General features: G+C 41.0%; 2 protein-coding genes across 7 annotated transcripts in view; one reads left to right on the forward strand and one right to left on the reverse strand.

The window, feature by feature from the left end:
• Positions 1-2,155, reverse strand: part of LOC106582144 (amyloid-beta A4 protein) — a 35,707-nt gene extending 33,552 nt beyond the window's left edge. For all 3 annotated transcript variants that reach the window (XM_045704619.1, XM_014164921.2, XM_014164920.2), the window contains exon 1: positions 1,858-2,155. In XM_045704619.1, coding sequence (XP_045560575.1) covers positions 1,858-1,917 — 60 coding nt within the window. In that variant the 5' untranslated portion in view covers positions 1,918-2,155. The remainder of the gene's footprint in view (positions 1-1,857) is intronic.
• Positions 349-25,600, forward strand: LOC106582143 (CD276 antigen). Of its 4 annotated transcripts, none has more exons than XM_045704620.1 (6): positions 349-661; positions 5,768-5,826; positions 21,190-21,498; positions 21,645-21,962; positions 22,584-22,717; positions 22,962-25,600. In XM_045704620.1, the coding sequence occupies exons 2-6, from the start codon at positions 5,781-5,783 to the stop codon at positions 23,034-23,036; spliced, it is 882 nt and encodes a 293-aa protein (XP_045560576.1). In that variant the 5' UTR covers positions 349-661; positions 5,768-5,780; the 3' UTR covers positions 23,037-25,600. The 4 variants fall into 4 exon arrangements, with proteins under 4 accessions (XP_045560576.1, XP_014020392.1, XP_014020393.1 ...); XM_014164917.2 differs by lacking the exon at positions 349-661 and adding an exon at positions 4,571-4,856; XM_014164918.2 differs by lacking the exon at positions 349-661 and adding an exon at positions 4,571-4,856 and having other exon boundaries at positions 22,965-25,600.
• Positions 25,601-25,913: the final 313 nt, after the last annotated feature.

Consider the following 25,913-nt stretch of genomic DNA (forward strand, 5'->3'; position numbering starts at 1 on the left):
GTTGGCAGGCATAGGCTGGTTTTACGGTTTTATTAAGCAACACCCAGAATTCTCCATCCATATCCCACAAGCAACCAGTCTGGCTCGAGCTGTTGGCTTCACTCCAATCATGACCTCTAACCTTGCCACAACATCAACTACTGCCACAACCTCCACCACCCACATGTCTCCAGTGACCTTGCTCCGAATGTTGGTAAGAAAAACATCAGCACTAATTTTAGGAAATATATAGTAGCATATAGAGTGATTAGAAATAATTGTTTTTTGAACCAATACTCATGAGTTCTTGTTGTTTATTTGTTTTTGTTAAAAGTACCAGTTATACAACAAACAGCAGCAGAGGTCATATTGGAGTTGTCCCCCATGCCAAGGATACAGGAGGCAAGGCCTGGGAAAAGAAAGGCTGAGTCGGCTACAGTCGTGACAGCCTCACTTCACAAGGTTCCTGGAGGACAAGGCAATAAAAACTAAGAGAGAAGGAAGAAAGCAAAGGGAGAAAGAAACCAGTGACACTGAAGAAAGCTGTGGCGCCACTGAAAAAGTTTGTTCCAGGTTCCAAAACCACAAACACCCTAAAAGAAGGGGATGCCGAAGGCTTGTTCTGTAACGAGCTCTTCTCTGTTACCGGAGGGGTCCGGATACGGCGTGAGCATTATCAGAGGTGGGCTCATGAGCTATGCTCAAATTTAACTGGTGGGATTAATTTGCGACCTCTGTGTCAATATTTTTTTTTTAGAAAATGCCATTGTGTTAAATTATTGTCATTTGTTAAAGTCCAATGAATTTGTTAAAAAAAAAAAAAACTATATTACAAACTATTGAAAACCGTTTGCTCTTGAACTTTATTTTAAAGGCTGCTGGGATTTAAAATCTTGCTTTATTCAAATGATAATGAGTTTAGTTTAACTGTACATAATGGAGTGTAAGGAAAAGGTAAGAAGATAATTATGTGCAGGTGGGGTAAAAAAAAAGGACACTTCTGTGAAACACTATGGCATAATCTTATAACTACGAATCTGTTAACTGTGGGCATTTATTTTCCTTTATAGTTTGTTATCCTAAGCATGGCCATCATCCACCTACCATCTTTTTTCCAAACTTAGTTTTTTGTGTGTTCAATTAGACATTGATCTGGGGGGGGAACCTAATTATCTTGTTTGTCTATCATGTCTAAACGAAAATCTGCTCAATATTCTACAGAATGCTCACACACCCTTCTAAAATTCCAGATCAGCATACTCGTAGGCTACACCAGTGAAACAAACGCAATCGCACAATAAAGGCCCTTTCATCTTCGTTTAGATATTTGGAAGGCTAAAATAGTGGTCTATCAGAATAAAAACTGAACAAACATGCTTGTGTAATTCCCGAGCCCCTTTAATCTACAGTGCCAAACTGTCAATCCAGTGTCGTTGACAACTATAAAGGTAGGCCAAATAGGCCTAAAAAAAAAATAGGTTTAGTCCGGTTTTTTGCTTTACGCATTATGATATTCTACTCCACAATTAGGCTGATAGAGATTAAAAAACAATATTCTTCTCGCCACTACGCAGGCCGCAATGAGCAGAAAAATAGTGGTTGGAACAAGATGAAAAAGAAATGTAGCCTAATCGCAATAAAATCTATGGCGTTGACAAGTGTGGTGTCTTAAAAACATTGCAGGCTATCAACGTCATTTCAACAACAAAAAAATATGTATCCAAACAAATGGAATCTTGATTCACCCTTGGTCTGAATTCCGTTATTTTCACTCCTGCTTTTAGCCTCACCCGTATGCTCCGCTGCTACCGTGAGAGGAAATACCTTATGAAGGCTCGTGCTTCATCCAGAAGGCACCAGTTTCTCCCTTTTACTTACCTCCGATGTCAGCGTCAAGGTCGCCACCCATAACAACAGAAATGCTGTTCGCTCGACCATGCCGTTGACCCTAAATCAGTTCCGTCCAATATCTTGAAAATATTCAGATCAATCCGTTAGTATGAGCCTCTATCCCGTTCCCTTGCACTCCCGCTTGGCGACGGTGCGTGTTACGAGCATAGGATGATGGAGAGCGACAACGAGGCTGGCCAGCTGCTCCAAAGCCTGTCACCTGACCGGGCCGAGAAAGCACTATGGGAAGAAACTAGTGTGGGGAAGGAGGTGGGTGGGTGGCAGCTCCTATTGTGAAGTACTGTAGGGTAATAGGTGAGGGTTGAGACGTTTAATTAAGCAATAAGGCCCAAGGGGGTGTGGTATATGGCCAATATGCAGACCAGTCAAATTCTTCCACAAGATCTCGACATACCATTTCTGTATAGACCTCGCTTTTGTGCATGGGGGATTTGTCATGCTGAAACAGGAAACCGTTGCCACGATGTTGAAAGCACAGAATCGTCTAGAATGTCATTGTATGCTGTAGTGTTAAGATTTCCCTTCACTGGAACTAAGCCCGAACCATGAAATACAGCCCCAGACTGTTATTCTTCCTCCATCAAACTCTACAGTTGGCACTATACATTGGGAAAGGTAGCGTTTCTCCTGGCATCCGCCAAACCCAGATTCGTCTGTCAGACTGCCAGATGGTCACGCGTGATTCATCACTCCAGAGAATGCGTTTCCCCTGCTCCAGAGCTTTACACCACTGCAGTCAACACTTAGCATTGTGCATGGTGATCTTAGGCTTGTGTGCTCCAGACGAACCGTTCTTGTGCTGACCGTGCTTCCAGAGGCTATTTGGAACTCATTAGTGAGTGCTGCAACCAGCATTCAGCAGTCCCTTTCTGTGAGCTTGTGTGGCCTACCACTTCACGGCTGAGCCATTGTTGCTCCTAGAGGTTTCCACTTCACAATAACAGCATTTACAGTTGACCGGGGCAGCTCTAGCAGGGCAGGATACAGTATACACATATGAGATGAGATGAGTAATGCGAGATATGTAACATTCTTAAAATGGCGTTATTAAAGTGACTAGTGTTCCATATATTAAAGTGGCCAATGATATCAAGTCTGTAAGTAGGCAGCCGCCTCTCTGTGCTAGTGTTGGCTGTTTAACAATCTGATGGCCTTGAGATAGAAGCTGTTTTTCAATCTCTCGGTCCCAGCTTTGATGCACCTGTACTGACCTCGCCTTCTGGATGGAAGCGGGGTGAACAGGCAGTGGCTCGGATGGTTGTTGCCCTTGATGATCTTTTTGGCCTTCCTGTGATATCGGGTGGTGTAGGTGTCCTGGAGGGTAGGTAGTTTGCCCCCGGTGATGCGTTGTGCAGACTGCACCACCATCTGGAGAGCCCTGCGGTTGTGGGCAGTACAGTTGCCATACCAGGCGGTGATACAGCCCGACAGGATGCTCTCAATTGTACACCTGTAAAAGTTAGTGAGGGTTTTCAATGACAAGACAAATGTTTTCAGCCTCCTGAGGTTTTCAGCCTCCACACTGTCTGTGTGGTTGGACCGTTTCAGTTTGTCTGTGATATGTGCCATGGGTCATCGCTGGAGGCTTTGTGCCATGGGTCATCGCTGGAGGCTTCGGGCCATGGGTTATCACTGGAGGCTTCGTGCTCATATTTATCTTATTTATGATAACACTTCAACAAAACGACAGTCAACAGTTCCGTCAGGTACGTATACAAAACGGAAAACAACTACCCACAAACCCCAAAGGAAAACAGGCTGCCTAAGTATGGCTTCCAATCAGGGACAACGAAAGACACCTGCCTCTGATTGGAAACCATACCCGACCAAAACCTGGAAAACAAAACATAGAAATAGAATACTAGAAAACCCCACATATAAACAGAAAACCCAAAACCACCCAACACAACCACCTGTCACGCCCTGACCGCTCTACTATGGCAAATTGCCTCTTACAAGGGTCAGGACGTGACAATATGTAACTCTGCGCTGTTGTTTTTGTCGCACTATTTTGCTTTATCTTGGCGAGGTCGCAGTTGTAAATGAGAACTTGTTCTCAACTGGCCTACATGGTTAAATTAAGGTGAAAAAAATTCAATAATTAAAAAAAACTCCTCTCTGTAGGCTGTCTCGTCATTGTTGGTAAAATCAACCTTACCACTGTTGTGTCGTCTGCAAACTTGATGATTGAGTTGGAGGCGTGCATGGCCACACAGTCGTGGGTGAACAGGGAGTACAGGAGGGGTCTGAGAATGCACCACAATCATATCAACTTCATTAGGTCTAATTACATTTTATTTGTAAATTCTTTGAACTTTAAATACAAATATTGAATTTTTACACTGTCCCAAGCAATTGGTCCATAATCCCGAGATTTGTTTCTTGGTTGAGGCACTGATGACCTCTCTGCGTAAAAGGCAGATCTACTCCTCTCTGGTGGCAGGTGCTGTAATGCCACAGTTAATTTATGCCTGTTCAAGTAAATACTGTACTAATTTATTAGGCTCATTATGAGAAGAAGACAATGGTGTTGGTGTGGTCATTGAAGCTGATGTAGGCTATTCCACAGTTTTACCAGTCGATCGGGCCTATGCCTAGGGTTCATAACGTTACTTTCGGAGCAAATTCATTCAAACAAGCATTTTGCTACATCCGCATGCAAGTGACCAATACGATTTGATTTGAAATCGGAAATCCCAATAATCCCATTGCCTTGAACTCAGGCTCGCACGAGTGTTAACTGTCCGGTGAACACACATTTCGCTTTCCCACCTGTGACGGTACAAATCAATATTATCTAGGCTACTTTCATGCTGCTGTCGCAATCTTTCTTTGCGGAAGCTTGACGTTAATGTGTATATATATATATCACACGTGATTTATGCATTCCACGTGTGTAGTTCAACTGGGATACACACACAACTTTGATCTCGTCTGGAGAAAATGGAGAAAATGGAAACATACAGGTAAATTTAATAATGATAATTTTATGCAACATACTTTGTGATCCGTAGTCAGAAAATGAAAGTGAATGCCATTTCGTCTGTGTGGGAAGAAATGAAATTACAGTATGATTGTGTCTCAACCGATACCGGGCACAACACGACCTCAGATGAAGTAAAAACTACAACGTATCGAAATTTGAAGAAAAACACATCGGAGTTTAACGTAAATTATCGAAAAACGCGTAAACGTTAAATAAAAATAACATATTTTTAAAGAAATTATAAAAATGGATTGACAACCATGTTTGTAAGCTTTTAAATTATATCAAACTCCAACTATGTATATTTTCCATTGATGAAGACATGGACGTCTCATGGTATGCTGGGTACATTTTGAGCACCATTCTCCTGAATGCCAAAAGTCACTTTCTGACCACTTCTTCCATGGGAAAACATGTATGGAAAGTTTTGTTTTCAATCAAGAAGGGATGCTGTCACAAAGTGATTGAATTCCAATAGATTTACCCATAAATAGAACTATTTGAAGTCCATGAAATAGATTTTAATACATTTATTGAAATATATTGCAAATGTCAAATGGATTAGAAGTTGCAATAGGTAGCATCAGGCTACATTAAACCATTATTAACTACACAGTGTATGGATTGTAGACTGGTGGGCGGTGAACTGACACATCAGTCAAGAATGTGATTAGACAGACCGCTGAACAAATGGGGTCGCATTGCTTGGATTGGACAATGTCTTCTTTATACATTTATGTTCAAACCAATATTGTGAAAATAAAGCAATCCATTATCAGTCAATATCAACCCACCATCTGTCCTGTAATGCAATCTGTGATTTAATTAGCTATGGTCCTTCACATTCTGATCAGCAAGCCCCCTGACATATTTATACATTTTCTCCTGCAGAACACACTTTGTCATGTGGACTCTCCTGGGATTAGCAGCAGTCTTCATCTCTGCTTCAGGTAAATTATTCTCATAGCCTCAGTAGACGGCAGAGACGTAATCAAACTTTAGGAGGGGTGATGGACAGCAATACATCACAATTGCTTGTAGAGTTATGGACAAACTGTTTCATGTTGTAACATCCTCATTCTCTGGCTCTGAGGTGAAGGTCATTATTTCTGGTTTCACATCTTCTTTTATGTGTCCTTGTTCTGAGAGTCCTTTAGACCTTTTTTCGCACACACGCATTTACACACACATGCACGTACACACACACATGCGCATGTACACACATGCACGTATACACACACACACACACACACACACACACACACACACACACTTTATATCTCAATGAAGACTGTTTATCTACTCCTCCTCGTATGTGTGCGTGGAGAGAAATAGGAAACACGTTATTAGGAAGTGAGAATTTGGCAGATGAATAGGATGTGTGACCGTGATGAGTGCAATGTCCAGCATTTTATGAGAGCGAGAGAGTTAGTGTCAGTATAATTTGGCATGGGGATGAAGTAACTTGCCATATCAACATGGAATATTCTGATTTTAATGTGTCACTAGATACCCTCCTCATCTGAGCCAAAAAATATGTATTATTCCATGAATTCTATTCAAGTAAAAAAGTCTCATTATTGCTGTCTTGCTGCATTGTCAGTTTCAGGGCAGTAGGAGACTTGAGTTGAGTCCAAGATCAACTCTAAAATGTGCTAAACTGTCCCTGTTGAAGAGCTATATGGGAATCAGCAAGCCAGTAGCATTCGGGCAAACCCATGGAAAACATAACTATTCCTTAGATATCTGTAGACGATTTATGATCCGGAGATGATAGAAGTCAACCTAACTGTCTGGCTGTCTCTTATCTATAGTTGCATAACTATCAGTGATATAGGATATACTGTGTTTAGTGTTCTTGGACAGCTATGATGTTCATGAAGTCAAATTTGAATTCCTATCCAGGCTGGTCTGTTTTGTAGATTGATAGAGCTATTGTAATATGGTCTTTTTTTGCAATGGCATAATTTTTATGTCATGAAATCAAATACACTAATACTACACCTTCTATATTTCTTTGATTAAGTAATTCTACCTTTTCAGAACATATCGGTTGTTCATTGTTAGAAGCCGTTCCTTTGTGACCTACATAAACACCATAAGCGTTAACTGGGTCTACATTTGAAATCCACAACAGATCTTGCAACAATTGAATTTACTTCCGCTTCAAATAGCTCACCTGGGAGTGTTGCTCCACTTTCAAATTACTCTGTTTACTTAATACAATCTCTTATGGGCTATTGAATTTGAAGAACTGTTTGTTACTTTGTATGTGTTGAAAGTAATACTCTATCATCATTTCTAATCTCTCAAAACATGAGATGTCAAAGATCATCCCAAACACCACCTGCACCACCAACTATTGTATGTCCCAAATGAATGCAAAAGATTTGCACATGCCCCCATGATGAACTCTAATCCTTTTCATTCTAAGGAGAAGGCTAATGTTAGCCAGACACTGCTAGATATAACAAATGGGCACTTACAATCTGTCTGTGGCATTGAACAACAGCCAAGGCTCAGTGTGTTATTCCACTGACACAACATTTCTCACATTTTTTACTTAACCTTAGTCCCACTTTCTACATCCACCTGCTGGGATAAACTTATCCTGGGCAGAAATCAAGAGATTCATATATTGTTTTTTATGACTTAACAAGGGGGGGTTCACCTGAGGTTAGAGAGGCTGTGTTTGCGTAGATGGGAGTGTTGGGTTGTTTAGGTGAAAAGGGCAGAAATAGTCTCATGAATGGACAACTGGGATGTTAATTAGAGGTCGACTGTAACGACCATCGCAATGAGGGGACCAAGATGCAGCGTGGCACGTGTTCATGATTATTTATTTAAATCAGAACACTTAAACAAAATAATAAACAATGGAAACGAAAGCGCACAGTTCTGTCAGGTAAAACACAAAACAGAAAACAACTACCCACAAAACACAGGTGGGAAAAGGCTGCCTAAGTATGGCTCCCAATCAGAGACAACGATAGACAGCTGCCTCTGATTGGAAACCATACCTGGCCAAAACATAGAAATAAAATACATAGAATGCCTACCCCATATCACACCCTGACCTAACTAAACAGAGAAAAACGTCTCTTTCAGGTCGGGGCGTGACATCGACTGATTAATCGGAATGGCCGATTAATTAGGGCCGATTTCAAGTTTTCATAACAATCGGAAATCGGCATTTTTGGACATCGATTGTGGCCTTTTTTTAAATATTTTTTTGTAAGTATTCTTTTTTTTGCCTTTATTTAACTAGGCAAGTCAGTTAAGAACAAATTCTTATTTTCCATGACTGCCTAGGAACGGTGGGTTAACTGCCTTGTTCAGGGGCAGAACGACAGATTTTTACCTTGTCAGCTCGGGGATTCAATCTTGCAACCTTCCGGTTACTAGTGACTACCTGTTACCTTGGCTTCTTGCTGCTTTCGCGTAAGTTGCTAGTTAGCATTAAACTTATCTTATAAAAACAATCAATCTTAACATAATCACTAGTTAACTACACATGGTTGATGATATTAATAGTTTATCTAGCGTTTCCAGCGTTGCATATAATCGATGCGGTGCCTGTTAATTTCTCATCGAATCACAGCCTACTTCTCCAAACGGTTGATGATTTAACAAACGCATTCGCGAACAAAGCACTGTCGTTGCACCAATGTGTACCTAACCATAAACATCAATGCCTTTCTTTAAAATCAATACACAAGTATATATTTTTAAACCTGCATATTTAGTTAATATTTTCTGCTAACATGAATTTCTTTTAACTAGGGAAATCGTGTCACTTGTGTTCCGTGCAAGCAGTCAGGGTATATGCAGCAGTTTGGGCCGCCTGGCTTGTTAGGAACTGTATGAAGACCATTTATTCCTAACAAAGACTGTAATTAATTTGCCAGAATTGTACATAATTATTACATAACATTGAAGGTTGTAGAATGTAACAGCAATATTTAGACTTAGGGATGCCACCTGTTAGATAAGATACGGAACGGTTCTGTATTTTACATGAAGAATAAACGTTTTGTTTTCAAAATGATAGTTTCCGGATTTGACCATATTAATGACCTAAGGCTCGTATTTCTATGTGTTATTATGTTATAATTAAGTCTATGATTTGATAGAACAGTCTGACTGAGCGGTGGTAGGCAGCAGCAGGCTCGTAAGCATTCATTCAAACAGTACTTTCGTGCGTTTGCCAGCAGCTCTTCGCAATGCTTCAAGCATTGAGCTGTTTATGGCTTCAAGCCTATGAACTCCCGAGATTAAGCTGGTGTAACCGATGTGAAATGGCTAGCTAGTTAGCGGGGTGCGCGCTAATAGCGTTTCAATCGGTGACGGCACTCGCTCTGAGATCTTGAAGTAGTTGTTCCCCTTGCTCTGCAAGGGCCGCGGCTTTTGTGGAGCGATGGTTAACGATGCTTCCAGGGTGGCTGTTGTCGATGTGTTCCTGGTTCGAGCCCAGGTAGGGGCGAGGAGAGGGATTGAAGCTATACTGTTACACTGGCAATACTAAAGTGCCTATAAGAACATCCAATAGTCAAAGGTATATGAAATACAAATGGTATAGAGAGGAATAGTCCTATAATTCCTATAATAACTACAACCTAAAACATATTACCAGGGAATATTGAAGACTCATGTTAAAAGGATCCACCAGCTTTCATATGTTCTCATGTTCTGAGCAAGGAACTTAAACGTTAGCTTTTTTACATGGCACATATTGCACTTTTACTTTCTTCTCCAACACTGTGTTTTTGCATTATTTAAACCAAATTGAACATGTTTCATTATTTATTTGAGGCTAAATTGATTTTATTGATGTATTATATTAAGTAAAAATAAGTGTTCATTCAGTATTATTGTAATCATTATTACAAATTAAAAAATATATATATTTATTAAATCGGCCGATTAATCGGTATCGGCTTTTTTGGTCTTCCAATTATTGGTATCGGTGTTAAAATCATAATCGGTCGACCTCTAATGTTAATGTATATACACTGTGTGTGACACACACATACAGGAGGAGGAATAGAAAGGAGAACTGAAGATGTGTGGGTGTGACAGAGGCAACAACAACTACAGTTAAGATTCTGCTTGATTAACAGTCTTTATTGAGATATAAAAAGATAAGTGCGTATGTAATATTTAGTATATTTTCAAGTGAGACATGACTGAGGTGACAGTCATTGTTTTTGGTTTCAATTTGTCCTTGTTCTCAAGGTCCTTTGGTAATTTCTTTCCGCATGCACTCATTATACTTAATAACACTTCAATCAATTGTGATTAACTGAAATATATACCCTCTTCTATTCTGTGGCCCTGACCTAAAATTAAGTTATCTGGCCCTATTATGACAAATAATTTCCTGAATGAATTTAGTTATTCTTTATAGTAGCTTTACTCAGACCATGACCTTGTGGTCCTATAGTGTGAAGTACTGACCTTCAGAGGTACACATAGGAACTTTCATGGTACTGGTCGGTACCTGTTAGGATACATGTGTGGATAATCTAGTATAATGGAACATTTTCTACCCAATATATACAGTTGAAGTCGGAAGTTTACATACACTTAGGTTGGTGTCATTAAAACTAGTTTTTCAACCACTCCACAAATTTCTTGTTAACAAACTATAGTTTTGGCAAGTCATTTAGGACATCTACTTTGTGCATGACATAAGTCATTTTCCCAACAATTGTTTACAGACATATTATTTCACTTATAATTCACTGTATCACAATTCCAGTGGGTCAGAAGTTTACATACACCAAGTTGACTGTCATTATGTCATGGCTTTAGAAGCTTCTGATAGGCTAATTGACATCATTTGAGTCAATTGGAGGTGTACCTGTGGATGTATTTCAAGGCCTACCTTCAAACTCAGTGCCTCTTTGCTTGACATCATGGGAAAATCAAAAGAAATCAGCCAAGACCTCAGAAAGAATTGTAGACCTCCACAAGTCTGGTTCATCCTTGGGAGCAATTTCCAAACGCCTCACGATACCACGTTCATCTGTACAAACAAGAGTACGCAAGTATAAACACAATGGCACCATGCAGCTGTCATACCGCTCAGGAAGGAGACGCGTTCTGTCTCCTAGAGATGAACGTACCTTGGTGCGAAAAGTGCAAATCAATCCCAGAACAACAGCAAAGGACATTGTGAAGATGCTGGAGGAAACGGGTACAAAAGTATATATACTGCTCAAAAAAATAAAGGGAACACTTAAACAACACATCCTAGATCTGAATGAAAGATATAATCTTATTAAATACTTTTTTCTTTAAATAGTTGAATGTGCTGACAACAAAATCACACAAAAACAATCAATGGAAATCCAATTTATCAACCCATGTAGGTCTGGATTTGGAGTCACACTCAAAATTAAAGTGGAAAACCACACTACAGGCTGATCCAACTTTGATGTAATGTCCTTAAAAGAGTCAAAATTAGGCTCAGTAGCGTGTGTGGCCTCCACGTGCCTGTATGACCTCCCTACAACGCCTGGGCATGCTCCTGATGAGGTGGCGGATGGTCTCCTGAGGGATCTCCTCCCAGACCTGGACTAAAGTATCCGCCAACTCCTGGACAGTCTGTGGTGCAACGTGGCGTTGGTGGATGGAGCGAGACATGATGTCCCAGATGTGCTCAATTGGATTCAGGTCTGGGGAACGGGCGGGCCAGTCCATAGCATCAATGCCTTTCTCTTGCAGGAACTGCTGACACACTCCAGCCACATGAGGTCTAGCATTGTCTTGCATTAGGAGGAACCCATGGCCAATTGCACCAGCATATGGTCTCACAAGGGGTCTGAGGATCTCATCTCGTTACCTAATGGCAGTCAGGCTACCTCTGGCAAGCACATGGAGGGCTGTGTGGCCCCCCAAAGAACTGCCACCCCACACCATGACTGACCCACCGCCAAACCGGTCATGCTGGAGGATGTTGCAGGCAGCAGAACGTTCTCCACGGCGTCTCCAGACTCTGTCACGTCTGTCACGTGCTCAGTGTGAACCTGCTTTCATCTGTGAAGAGCACAGGGCGCCAGTGGCAAATTTGCCAATCTTGGTGTTCTCTGGCAAATGCCAAACGTCCTGTTGGGCTGTAAGCACAACCCCCATCTGTGGACGTCAGGCCCTCATACCACCCTCATGGAGTCTGTTTCTGACCGTTTGAGCAGACACATGCACATTTGTGGCCTGCTGGAGGTCATTTTGCAGGGCTCTGGCAGTGCTTCTCCTGTTCCTCCTTGCACAAAGGCGGAGGTAGCGGTACTGCTGCTGGGTTGTTGCCCTCTTACGGCCTCCTCCACGTCTCCTGATGTACTGGCCTGTCTCCTGGTAGCGCCTCCATGCTCTGGACACTACGCTAACAGACACAGCAAACCTTCTTGCCACAGCTCGCATTGATGTGCCATCCTGGATGAGCTGCACTACCTGAGCCACTTGTGTGGGTTGTAGACTCCGTCTCATGCTACCACTAGAGTGAAAGCACCGCCAGCATTCAAAAGTGACCAAAACATCAGCCAGGAAGCATAGAAACTGAGAAGGGGTCTGTGGTCCCCACCTGCAGAACCACTCCTTTATTGGGGGTGTCTTGCTAATTGCCTATAATTTCCACCTGTTGTCTATTCCATTTGCACAACAGCATGTGAAAATATATTGTCAATCATTGTTGCTTCCTAAGTGGACAGTTTGATTTCACAGAAGTGTGATTGACTTGGAGTTACATTGTGTTGTTTAAGTGTTCCCTTTATTTTTTTGAGCAGTGTATATCCACAGTAAAACGAGTCCTATATCAACATAACCTGAAAGGCCGCTCAGCAAGGAAGAAACCACTGCTCCAAAACCGCCATAAAAAAAGCCAGACTGCGGTTTCCAACTGCACATGGGGACAAAGATCATACTTTTTGGAGAAATGTCTTCTGGGCTGATGAAACAAAAATAGAACTGTTTGGCCATAATAACCATCATTATGTTTGGAGGAAACAGGGGGAGGCTTGCAAGTCAAAGAACACCATCCCAACCGTGAAGCACGGGGGTGGCAGCATCATGTTGTGGGGGTGCTTTGCTGCAGGAGGGACTGGTGCACTTCACAAAATAGATGACATCACGAGGGAGGAAAATTATGTGGATATAGTGAAGCAACATCTCAAGACATCAGTCAGGAAGTTAAAGCTTGGTCGCAAATGGGTCTTCCAAATGGACAATGACCCCAAGCATGCTTCCAAAGTTGTGGCAAAATGGCCTAAGGACAACCATGTCAAGGTATTGGAGTGGCCATCACAAAGCCCTGACCTCAATCCTGAAGGAAATGTGTGGGCAGAACTGAAAAGGCATGTGCGAGCAAGGAGGCATAGAAACCTGACTCAATTATACCAGCTCTGTCAGGAGGAATTGGCCGAAATTCACCCAACTTATTGTGGGAAGCTTGTGGAAGGCTACCCAAAACGTTTGACCGAAGTGAAACAATTTAAATGCAATGCTACTAAATACTAATTGAGTGTATGTAAACTTCTGACCCACTGGGCATGTGATGAAAGAAATAAAAGCTGAAATAAATCTTTCTCTACTATTATTCTGACATTTCACATTCTTAATATAAAGTGGTGATCCTAACTGACCTAAGACCGGGAATTTTTACTAGGATTAAATGTCAGGAATTGTGAAACACTGAGTTTAAATGTATTTGGCTAAGGTGTATGTAAACTTCTGACTTCAACTGTATGTATATACAGTACCAGTCAAAAGTTTGGACACCTACTCATTCCAGGGTTTTTATTTATTTGTATTCTACATTGTAGAATAATAGTGAAGACATCAAAACTATGAAAGAACCAAAAAATTTGCTAAACAAATCTAAATATATTTTAGATTCTTGAAGGCAAAAGGAAACCGCACACTGCTCTTGATAGTATCACTGATCTTTAATAAGCTTACGTATCGACCTCACGGCCATCGTCAGATCTTCACTGTGGGAACCACATGTGGAGATCATCCGTTCACCTACTCTGCGTCTCACAAAGACACAGCGGTTAGAACCAAAAATCTCACATTTGGACTCATCAGACCAAAGGACAGATTTTCACAGGTCTAATGTCTATTGCTTGTGCTTTTCTTGGCACCAAGCAAGTCTCTTCTTCTTATTGGTTTTCTTTAGTAGTCTTTTTATTTAGCAGCAAATCGACCATGAAGGCCTGGTTCACACAGTCTCCTCTGAACAGTTGATGTAGAGATGTGTCTGTTACTCGAACTCTGAAGCATTTATTTGGGCTGCAATCTGAGATGCAGTTAACTCTAATGAACGTATCCTCTGCAGCAGAGGTAACTCTGGGTCTTCTTTTCTTGTGGCGGTCCTCATGAGAAACAGTTTCATCATAGCGCTTGATGTTTTTTTGCGACTACACTTGAAAAACTCAAAGTTCTTGAAATTTTCCAGATTGACTGACCTTCATGTCTTCAAACCTGTCTGGGCTAGGGGCCAGTATTTTCACGGCCGGATGAAAAACCTACCCAATTTAAACAGGTTACCACTCTGGCCCAGAAACTAGAATATGCATATTATTAGTAGATTTGGATAGAAATCACTCTGAAGTTTCTAAAACTGTTTGAATGGTGTCTGTGAGTATAACAGAACTCATATGGCAGGCAAAGACCTGAGAAGATTCCATGCAGGAAGTGGCCTGTCTGACAATTTATAGTCCTTCTGTTGCATCTCTATCGAAATTACAGCATCTGTGCTGTTACGTGACACTTTCTAAGGCTTCCATTGGCTCTCTAAAGCCTTCAGAAAGCGGAATGACGCGTCTCCTGTCTCTGGGCAAAGTACAGCAGCAGAGTTTGTAAGTGGTCTGCCTGGGGACAGTGAGACTGGAGATGCGCATTCACGAGACCTCACCATTTTTTTATTTTCCTCTTTGAATGAATACAACGTTGTCTGGTTGGAATATTATCGCTATTTTACGAGAAAAATAGCATAAAAATTGATTTTAAACAGCGTTTGACATGCTTCTAAGTACGGTAATGGAATATTTTGAAATTTCTTGTCACGAAATGCGCTCGGGCGTTACCCTTCAGATAGTGACCTGAACGCACGAACAAAACGGAGGTATTTGGATATAACTATGGATTATTTGGAACCAAAACAACATTTGTTGTTGAAGTAGAAGTCCTGGGAGTGCATTCTGACGAAGAACAGCAAAGGTAATCCAATTTTTCTAATAGTAATTCTGAGTTGAGGTTGCCCCAAACTTGGTCGGTGTCAAATTAGCTAGCCGTGATGGCTGAGCTATGTACTCAGAATATTGCAAAATGTGCTTTCGCCGAAAAGCTATTTTAAAATCTAACATAGCGTTTGCATAAAGGAGTTCTGTATCTATAATTCTTAAAATAATTTATGTATTTTGTCAACGTTTATCATGAGTAATTTAGTAAATTCACCGGAAGTTTTCGGTGGGTATGCTAGTTCTGAACATCACATGCTAATGTAAAAAGCTGTTTTTTTTATATAAATATGAACTTGATTGAACAAAACATGCATGTATTGTATAACATAATGTCCTAGGAGTGTCATCTGATGAAGATCATCAAAGGTTAGTGCTGCATTTAGCTGTGGTTTGGGTTTTTGTGACATATGCTTGCTTTGAAAATGGCTGTGTGATTATTTTTGGCAGGGTACTCTCCTGACACAATCTAATGTTTTGCTTTCCCTGTAAAGCCTTTTTGAAATCGGACAACGTGGTTGGATTAACGAGAGTCTTATCTTTCAAATGGTCAAAAATAGTCATATGTTTGAGAAATTGAAGTTATAGCATTTTTGAGGTATTTGTATTTCGCGCCACGCGATTCCACTGGCTGTTGAATAGAGTGGGGCGCTAACGTCCCACCTAGCCCATAGAAGTTAAAGTAATGATGGACTGTCGTTTCTCTTTTTGCTTATTTGAGCTGTTCTTCCCATAATATGAACTTGGTATTTGACCAAATAGGGCTATCTTCTGTATACTACCCCTACCTTATCACAACACAACTGATTGGCTCAAACGAATTAAGAAGGAAATAAATTCCACAAATTAACTTTTAAGACACACCTGTTAATTGAAATGCATTCCAGGTGACTACCTCATGAAGCTGGTTGAGAGAATGCCAAGAGTGCGCAAAGCTGTCATCAAGGGAAAGGGTGGCTACTTTGAAGAATCTCAAATATAAAATATATTTTGATTGTTTAACACTTTTTTGGTTACTACATGATTCCATATGTGTTATTTAGAAAATAGTAAAAGATTTATAAAAACCCTTGAATGAGTAAGTGTGTCCAAACTTTTGACTGGGACAGTATATATTAAATAGAAAGCTGCATTTGTAACCATGTGGGAGATGGGATTTTACCAGTTGTGAAGTTGTAAATACCAGTTAGATGCATTCACGCTCTATGAAATTATTGTGAAATGGCAATTGGCTAATGGCCAACAAGCTGCATCAACCATAAACTAAAAGTACAGCTTTCATGCTTGTAAACAAATTATATTGAAAAACACATATTAACAAATTGCTTTTTATTAATAATGTTTTGTTACATTTAGCTGCCGAAAATAGTGTTATTGAGGTAATTTCCTTGCTAGTCAAAGTCAGTGGTCAGCTTGGGGGAGAAGTTGGAGCTCAGGGATGATCGACTTGATTCCCACTAGTAATTACCAGTTGGATCGCTGTTCAAGTGTATTTTTCCCAGTCATATGTGTATATTCCCACTTGCAACTTGGTTACAGATGCAATATTAGGTACTGTCATTGCTGCACTTCGAAATGTAGGTGGGGTAATGTGCTGGCGGACCTTATTAGGATATTTGGGGGCATGGTCTAAAATATGTTGTATTTGTGCCAGCCATCAGTGGAAATGTTGTACCAGTTTGTGGTTTTATTGATGACGGTCTATCACCTTTTTTGACATTGTCAGTTTTGCAGTCTTTCTAAGAACTTGTGACATTCAAGAGATGCACAGTTAAGAGGATACTGTGCATTTTCCAGTAGCTAATGGCAGCTGGTTTATAAGAGGTTAATGTTTAAATCTGCAATATGTAACTTTTTGGGCGACTTGACCAAATTCACATTGAAATGTGAGTTATGGATCTGTCATTGCCATTGAAAGCAAGTCTAAAACGCAGTAGATCTGTTCTATGCGCACTATTTCTAAGCTTCTTGTGCGCAAATTTTGTTTTTGCGTCTTTTACTTTCGTTTTTGTACACAAGCTTCAAACAGCTGAAAATACAATATTTTTTTGGTTATGGAAAATATATTTCATAGTGGTTTAGATGGTACAATGATTATCTACGCTATACTTGCTTTTTTGTCACAAATTGAAATTAGGTGAACTATTAGAATTTTAGAAACCATGATGGCGACGCATCTTTCATTTTCTATTTTTTACTTTCAACTAGTTACAAGTGGGTTATAATACAATTCACAGTAACTTACTGTAACTAATCCATCACACTCACTGACATGATGGTCAGGTAGGGAATGGAGTATTACAATTACATGGTGACTAGCTATAAATTAAATATTGTATGCAAATTTGGTATACACGTGAGAAGGGAAAGACTCTTCATCAAAGAACTTTAGAATTGATGGAATGGGCTTCTTCACTACATCCACCATGTGGGTCTGTGTGCACAATAACACCCTAGATAGGCACCCTGCTCACCTCAAGGCCTGCTTTCCGTCATCTCCTCCTCAGGCAGCTAGTCTGGTGCTGGTTCTGGATGCTGAGGGGGGTCTGGGGTGGGCCATGGACTTGGGAGGTGTCAATCGAGGTGCTCTACTTGCGATGGCATAACACTTACTGTAAGCTGCTATAACACTTCCACTGACAGTTGGCACAAATACACATTTGACCACGCCCCAAATATGCTTATGAGCCCCACCAGTACATTGCCCACTCCTATCAAAGTACAGTGATGATCGTACCTTATATTCAAAATATTGGGTAGAAAAATGTCCCATTATACCTACAAGGTACCAAACTGTACATTGCAAGTTCATATGTGTACCTGTGAAATGTATCTTTGACCTTTTTGTACCCCAGGTAACAACACTGTAGTGTACCCTAACCATACCCTTATTTTTGGTGTGTTAATATATACTGAACGAACATGCAACAATTTCCAAGATTTTACTGAGTTACAGTTAATTTCAATTATAGTCAATTGAAATAAGATCATTAGGCCCTTATCTATGGATTGCACATGACTGGGAATACAGATATGCATCTGTTGGTCACAGATGCCATTCAAAAAAGGTAGGGGTGTGGATCAGAAAATAAGCCAGTATCTGGTGTGACTACCATTTGCCTCATGCAGCACGACACATCTCCTTCACATAGAGTTGACCAGGCTGTTGATTGTGGTCTGTGGAATGTTGTTCCACTCCTTTTTCAATGGCTGTGCGAAGTTGCTGGATGTTTGCGGGAACTGGAAAACGCTGTTGTACACGTCGATCCAGAGCATCCCAAACATGCTCAATGGATGACTTGTCTGGTGAGTAGGCAGGCCATGGAAGAACTGGGACATTTTCAGCTTCCAGGAATTGTGTACAGATCTTTGCGACATGGGGCTATGCATTATCATGCTGAAAAATTAGGTGATGGCGGCAGATGAATGACATGACAATGGGCCTTAGGATCTCATCATGGTATCTCTGTGCATTCAAATTGCCATTGATAAAATGCAAATGTCTTCATTGTCCGTAGCCTATGCCTGCCCACACCATAACCCCACCGCCACCATGGGGCACTCTGTTCACAACATTGACATCGGCAAACCGCTCGCCCACACAACGCCATCCACGTGGTCTGCGGTTGTGAGGCCGTTTAACGTACTGCCAAATTCTCTAAAATAACTTTGGAGGCGGCTTATGGTAGATAAATTAACATTCAATTCTCTGGCAACAGCTCAGGTGGATATTCCTGCTGTCCGCATGCCAGTTGCATGCTCCCTCAACTTGAGACATCTGTGGCATTGTGTTGTGTGACACAACTGCACATTTTAGAGTGGCCTTTTATTGTCCCCAGCACAAGGTGCACCTGTGTAATGATCATGTAGTTTAATCAGCTTCTTGATATGACACACCTGTCAAGTGGATGGATTATCTTGGCAAATGAAAAATGCTCACTAACAGGGATGTAAACAAATGTGTGCCCAAAATTTGAGAGAAATATGCTTCTTGTGCCTATGACAAATGTCTGGGCTCTTTTATTTTAGCTCATGAAACATGGGACCAACACTTTACATGTTGCTTTTATATTTTTGTTCTGTGTATGTTCCAAGCAATTAGTATGAACCAATGCATTCCCAACCAATGGGGTTGTATACTCTACGTAAGGGCTCTTCAAACCTGTTCCTAGAGACCTACCCTCCTGTAGGTGTTCACTCCAACCCCAATTATAACTGACATGATTTAGTTCATCAACCAGCTAATTATTAGAATCAGGATGGTAGCTCTGCAGGAACAGGGTTGGAGAGCCCTGCTCTATGTCAAGTGTCCTTGAGCACTGCTAGTTTTAGGATGTTACGCTGGTGTTGATAATTTGACCATTTTTTGCAAATTTTAACAAAGTTCAGATATGCATTCTTGTCAACAAGTGTGTGGCCATATCTCTTTCACACTCACATATCTGGTGGTGTAGCTGCACTGTAGACTGCACATTTTAGGTTGCTAGCAACCAAGAGGTTGAGTTAAAATCACATTTGTGGTCACAGTACAAGATTTTACAGCAATTGAAATCAGAATACAGCAGCATACTGTCAATTGTCGAAATGACCCCTTCAAGTTGTTGTATATATTTACTTTGTTTTTACTACAATGTTAGGCAATGTGCAAACATCTATTCTTGACCATCTCCATTAGGTTATGTTCACAGACCTGGTGGCTCAGCAGGAAATGCACCAAACTTGCTGTAAAACTACAACATTTTCGCAACACCCCTTGCAAAGGGGACTGGTAGAATGTTCTGCACGCAAGAACAAGAATGTCCACCGGCCAAAAAGTGTCCCACAATGGGATTCGATAAACTATTAGCGTCCGTTGCTATATCAGGTGGTAATGTCTTCATGGCGCGCGCAAACACTAATTTCCAAGACTGTGTCCCTCTACTAAAACTGATATTTCTTATTAGTTTTTGAAGTTACAAACCTTGAACATAGACTGCTGACACCCTGTGGAAGCCATAGGAATAGCATCCAGGGAGCTAATTTTCAATATGACCTTTCTCGTGCATTTCTAAGAGGATGGTCTCTCTCACATTAAAAAAAATCCAGTTGGTTTCTCTTTGGATTTTCTCCTACCATATCTATTGTGTTATATTCTCCTAAATTATTTAAACATTTCTACAAACTCCAAAGTGTTTTATTTCCAATGGTACCAATTACATACATATCCTGGCTTCACGGCTTGAGCTACAGGCAGTTTATTTTGGGCACGTCATTCAGACAGGAAGTAGAGGAAAAAAGGGGCCTAGCCCTAAGCTTAACGTCACCCTTTATTGTGAATTTCTCTGAATGTGGCACCTCTTGTCGATCAGTGGTGCCTTCATAGTACTTCACCTGGTTGGAAAGATAAAAGACAATCTCCTCGAGGGATGCCATTGAAGTGCAAGCAACATACAAACAGAAAGGTACAATAACAGTTACAGTTAACTAAATAAAACTGTCTGGCTAGCTAGCTACTGTAGCTGGCTAGCTGACTAGGCAGGCTGAGGTAAGTAAGTACAGTAGCTAGCAACGTCAATCTAAAAACAGCTTTTCTGAGGTACAGGCTGCGTCCTACTTCCTTCGCGACCGCTACGAGGTAAAATAGAGCCAAGCATCCAGCATAGCAACGGATGCTTTGGTTCATTACGTAATCCAGTCAGAATTTTGCAAGTTCTAGCAACATAAGCTAGAACTCATCAAATGCCATTGTGACGCGGGGGGGGGGGCACTATTTGGCATGACAGGCCCCCAAAAGGCTAGGGCCGTCTCTGACTGCATGTGTTGGTATAGATGTGGGTATGCAGACCCGTGAGCCCCTTATGATGAGTTCAGATTTTGTGGTTCCCACCCCCATCAAAGTTGCCCATCGCTGCTTAAGAGTCTGGCTCTTCTCGTTTCCTATATTCCTCGGTACCAAGGGGAGTTTTTCTAAGCCACTGTTGCCATTTTCCAACTTTTTTTCTTATCTTGTTACAGACAAGTACAACTTGACAAACTTTTCGAAATTAACTTTGAGAAATTGAACCTACTCAAAAAGGCCTTTTTTTTGTCTTCTAGCCCTCTCAGGTGTGAAAGGAATTGTGAAACAGAAGGTCCTCCTGCATTGCCCCTGCGTAAATAGAAATGTGAGAAAGAAGGTTATCTGGCAGCTAGAAGAGCATACCACCGTGCTCAGTCATGATGGAAGTGATAACCACACAACCATGGGGAAGGGATATGAAAACAGGGTCAGTCTCTTTCTAAATGAAGAGAAGGACAATTGTTCGCTGCTCCTCTCAGGCATCACTGTGGCAGACAATGGGACGTACAAATGCTTCTTTACAGCCAACGCTTTTGTCTACGAAAAAGTCATTCTACATGTGGCTGGTAAGTAATTTGGTTTGTTTGTTTGTTCATTCAGTCATTCCTCCATCGGTTGATTTCATTGTTTACTTCCCTTCCTTTCTTTTCTACTTAAAAAATTACTCAATTTCAGGCATGCTGTAGTTGATTATCTCCTCTCTCCTCTTCAGCGAGCTACAGTGTCTGTATGGACCTTGTCTCAGACCAGGCTTCGGTGTGTTCCAGAGGGGGAGAGGGGTCGGGGGTGTACCAGTGTAAAGCCTCTGGGGGCTATCCAGAGGGTCAGATTCACTGGGAGCTGGAAGGACATCCTCTGGTGAACCCCTCCAGGAGGGATGTGACCCACCTGGACTACTTTACAGGACTCTACAGCCTGACCAGCAACCTGACCATCGAGCTGAGTGAGGGTGAAAAACTGCAGTGTGTGGTGGAGAACACAGCCTTGGCCTCCAACCTCACCTCCAACTCCAGCTGCAATCACAAGCCTAGTGAGTACAGGAGACTAGTGATACCAGTAGATCTACTAACCAGTAGCAGTATATCATGGTAGTCAGGGTCCGGATTTTCACCACCAGGGTGAATACATTGCATAATTTTGATTTCGTTCTCGGCTTGTACAAAAAGTCCTAAAACATCTGCATGGGAATACATGAGAATGAAAAGCTAGGAGTGGGTGCTTGAGGGTAGGGGAAAGCTAGGGAAAGCCCAGGCATAAAAACACAACAGGGAAAAACCTTAACTCTGCTAGAGTGAAACTACAGAGAAACAACAGTATTATCTCTGTTAGCGTTACCAATGAGTAGAGAACAGTGTTTCCTCTGACTGAACATAGATGTTTGGATAAAAAATGAAGGAGCTGGAATCCACAGTGATGTGTTGAAGAGTAAGTCAACAAAGAAAGTTACACTGCTGTGGCATGTAGGGAGGAACTGTGAGTTTTTGTTGGAAAGCCTTCTCACCACAGGTCAAGTTACACCAAGAGGTCTGACTTTTCTTCTTTCTCTGACAGCTTTTTGACTTCACCTTTTCTTATCTAAAACATGTTTTTGGAGTGTGTCATAGTTTATATTCACTATTCATATGTTTTCTCTTTTCTCTCTCCTTTCCAGTGTCCATGGAAAGTAGCGGTCATTATAAAGTAGAGGTTGCAGCACTTGTGGCTGTCAGCCTGATTGTGATGTTTATTGTGGGAGTCCTGCTGGTGTTCTTACTAACTAGATTTTGCCGACATGAAAGGTCAACGGTGAGCCCTCCCCCTCGTTATTTGCCAGGATTTCTGACTAAGTGTTTAATGCTGTTTGGATCTAGGAAAAAAACTGTGTCTGGTAACAAACCAGAGAGCAAAGTTAAATAGTTAATCCATTGTGTTTGAGTTAGAAATAAAACATACTAATAAAATTGTTCTTAAATAGTGATTGAATAGTTGTGAATTGAACAAACATTTCAGACTTTGTGTGTGAGACATGTTTTTTGTTTTTCCCTTGAAGAAGCAGAGAGACACAGAGAGGCAGGAAAGCGGCGTGACCCGGTCGTTTAATGTGTATGAAGATGACTCTGCCTGAATGTGTGAAGCGTCTCCCCCCTCTGATGCAACAATCTCTCTTCAACTGACAGAAAACAAAATGGAGGGATGATGATAAGAGGAACTGCAACTTAAAATAAGGCCTGTGTTCAATGTAGAACTTGGAGCAACATTGAGCAATGTGTTGTGCCGTCATGTCTGAACTATTCTTTCGGTGTTATGCAACGAGGCAAACGGCACCTGAAAGTGGTTAATCATGGTTTTCCCTAGTTCGGTGACACTGAACTGAACCCTGAGTTACGAATATGATGACGAGAGCAGAGTACAAAATGTGGCCAGGGAGGCAAGTTTTAGGAACTAGAAGAGAAGAACAGCATGATGGGAGAAATGACTGTAGTCAATGGACCGAACGTGAGCTAGACTCAGTGAACAGGGAGCCTGTGTATTGCAATTGTAGAGTTTACTCACTTCTTAAAGTACAGGTGCTTTCATATTTCTAAGAAGAGTAGCAGAATCAAACCAGACTACTGTAGTTATACAGCTGATACATGACTGTGAACAGCCATTGTTAAAACGTTTGTCTTTATGCATTTTGTATACTGCATGTTCCTGGTGTTGGTCTAATGTAGATCTGTCTGGTCTAAACAAGATATCCCTCTGTAAATGTCAAACTGGTGTGGGGGAGCCCCTACTGTGCTACTAAAACCCCTTATAATGTCACTGGTCACATTTATAAGGAAGCTGCAGTAGGAAGTGACTACTTTGCTGAACCATTTGAATTATGCTGAGGATTCAAACAATTTGGTTTTAAGTTAGACCAAATGATTAGTTTTCATGTAAATAGTCAATGATGTTATTTTACTTATAAATGTGAATTTAATTCTCTGAATGTGTGAAGAATTGGATATGAGAATTGTGTTAATTGCTTATTGTTATGTAGCTTGCTGTGAACTAAGATACCATGTCATGGGATGACTAATGTCAAGGATTATTCCATTTACAAATGTCAAGCAAATTAAATGGTTACTCCAGTTTAGAGTTCTTCACAGGTTCACCCGAATACTCCAGACGTGACTTGGGACCGGGTCCAAAATTAAAACTTTTCATTCTGGTCTGGGTCGTGTCCTGTTTGATTGTCATCAGGTATCCGGTCTATGTAAGCACAGCTGATAGACCTGAGTGGACTCGAATGGACCTGACCAAGGCTCTGCATTGACATACAATGCCTCCTGGTGGTCATGTTGGAAGACCATGGCATTAATTATTCTGTTCTGACAACAACAGCCAAGTTGGCTACCCCAAACTGCATGATAACAGTGGCCAGTACCGACCTGTCATTCAGGGCAGGTGGGGCCTTTGAGCCCCACATTTTTAGAAAAAAAAAAAAACATTTTTGGGGGGGCTTGCTTGTTTTGCATGTTATTTTGGCATTAATACGTGTCACATATCAGTTTGCAAACAATGTAAAAAAAAAGATATACACTTCCGTTCAAAAGTTTGGGCTCACTTAGAAATGTCCTTGTTTTTTAAAGAAATACGGTGTAGACATTGTTAATGTTGTAAATGACTATTGTAGCTGGAAAAGGCTGATTTTTAATGGAATATCTACATAGGTGTACAGAGGCCCATTATCAGCAACCATCACTCCTGTGTTCCAATATAGATCAAACGTATCGGTGCGCGTCGGCCATTGGACATAAACATTACACAACAAGTTGGAAATCGAAAATTCAACAATGAGTGGTTTGGAAGGAAGTGAACACAACCAGGTGATACTTTATACTGATGCATAAATTATGTAATATGCCAGGGAGTTATGTATACTGTAGCTAAGAAAGTAATACTACATGTGTGTTGTGTAGTAAGCTGTTAGTGCCCCGTGTGCCTCACGTTAATCATTTGGTCCCTCTTTCGCCTACTGTTCTGACTTGGTGGTGCACATGTAGCCTATAGCCTGTTTTAGAGAAATGTCATCATAGAATATTATAAGAGCTTTCATTGTCTGCTTATATGGCCCCGTTATGTATTCTACGGTTCTGATTTGATGTACAAAGAGAATACTGTAAAAATGCCCATGTTCTGTCACTGTATACTGCATGTTCCTGGTGTTGGTCTAATGTAGATCTGTCTGGTCTAAACAAGATATCCCTCTGTAAATGTCAAACTGGTGTGGGGGAGCCCCTACTGTGCTACTAAAACCCCTTATAATGTCACTGGTCACATTTATAAGGAAGCTGCAGTAGGAAGTGACTACTTTGCTGAACCATTTGAATTATGCTGAGGATTCAAACAATTTGGTTTTAAGTTAGACCAAATGATTAGTTTTCATGTAAATAGTCAATGATGTTATTTTACTTATAAATGTGAATTTAATTCTCTGAATGTGTGAAGAATTGGATATGAGAATTGTGTTAATTGCTTATTGTTATGTAGCTTGCTGTGAACTAAGATACCATGTCATGGGATGACTAATGTCAAGGATTATTCCATTTACAAATGTCAAGCAAATTAAATGGTTACTCCAGTTTAGAGTTCTTCACAGGTTCACCCGAATACTCCAGACGTGACTTGGGACCGGGTCCAAAATTAAAACTTTTCATTCTGGTCTGGGTCGTGTCCTGTTTGATTGTCATCAGGTATCCGGTCTATGTAAGCACAGCTGATAGACCTGAGTGGACTCGAATGGACCTGACCAAGGCTCTGCATTGACATACAATGCCTCCTGGTGGTCATGTTGGAAGACCATGGCATTAATTATTCTGTTCTGACAACAACAGCCAAGTTGGCTACCCCAAACTGCATGATAACAGTGGCCAGTACCGACCTGTCATTCAGGGCAGGTGGGGCCTTTGAGCCCCACATTTTTAGAAAAAAAAAAAAACATTTTTGGGGGGGCTTGCTTGTTTTGCATGTTATT

The sequence above is a fragment of the Salmo salar genome, chromosome ssa21 (assembly GCF_905237065.1).
Source record: "Salmo salar chromosome ssa21, Ssal_v3.1, whole genome shotgun sequence".
Taxonomy (NCBI): domain Eukaryota; kingdom Metazoa; phylum Chordata; class Actinopteri; order Salmoniformes; family Salmonidae; genus Salmo; species Salmo salar.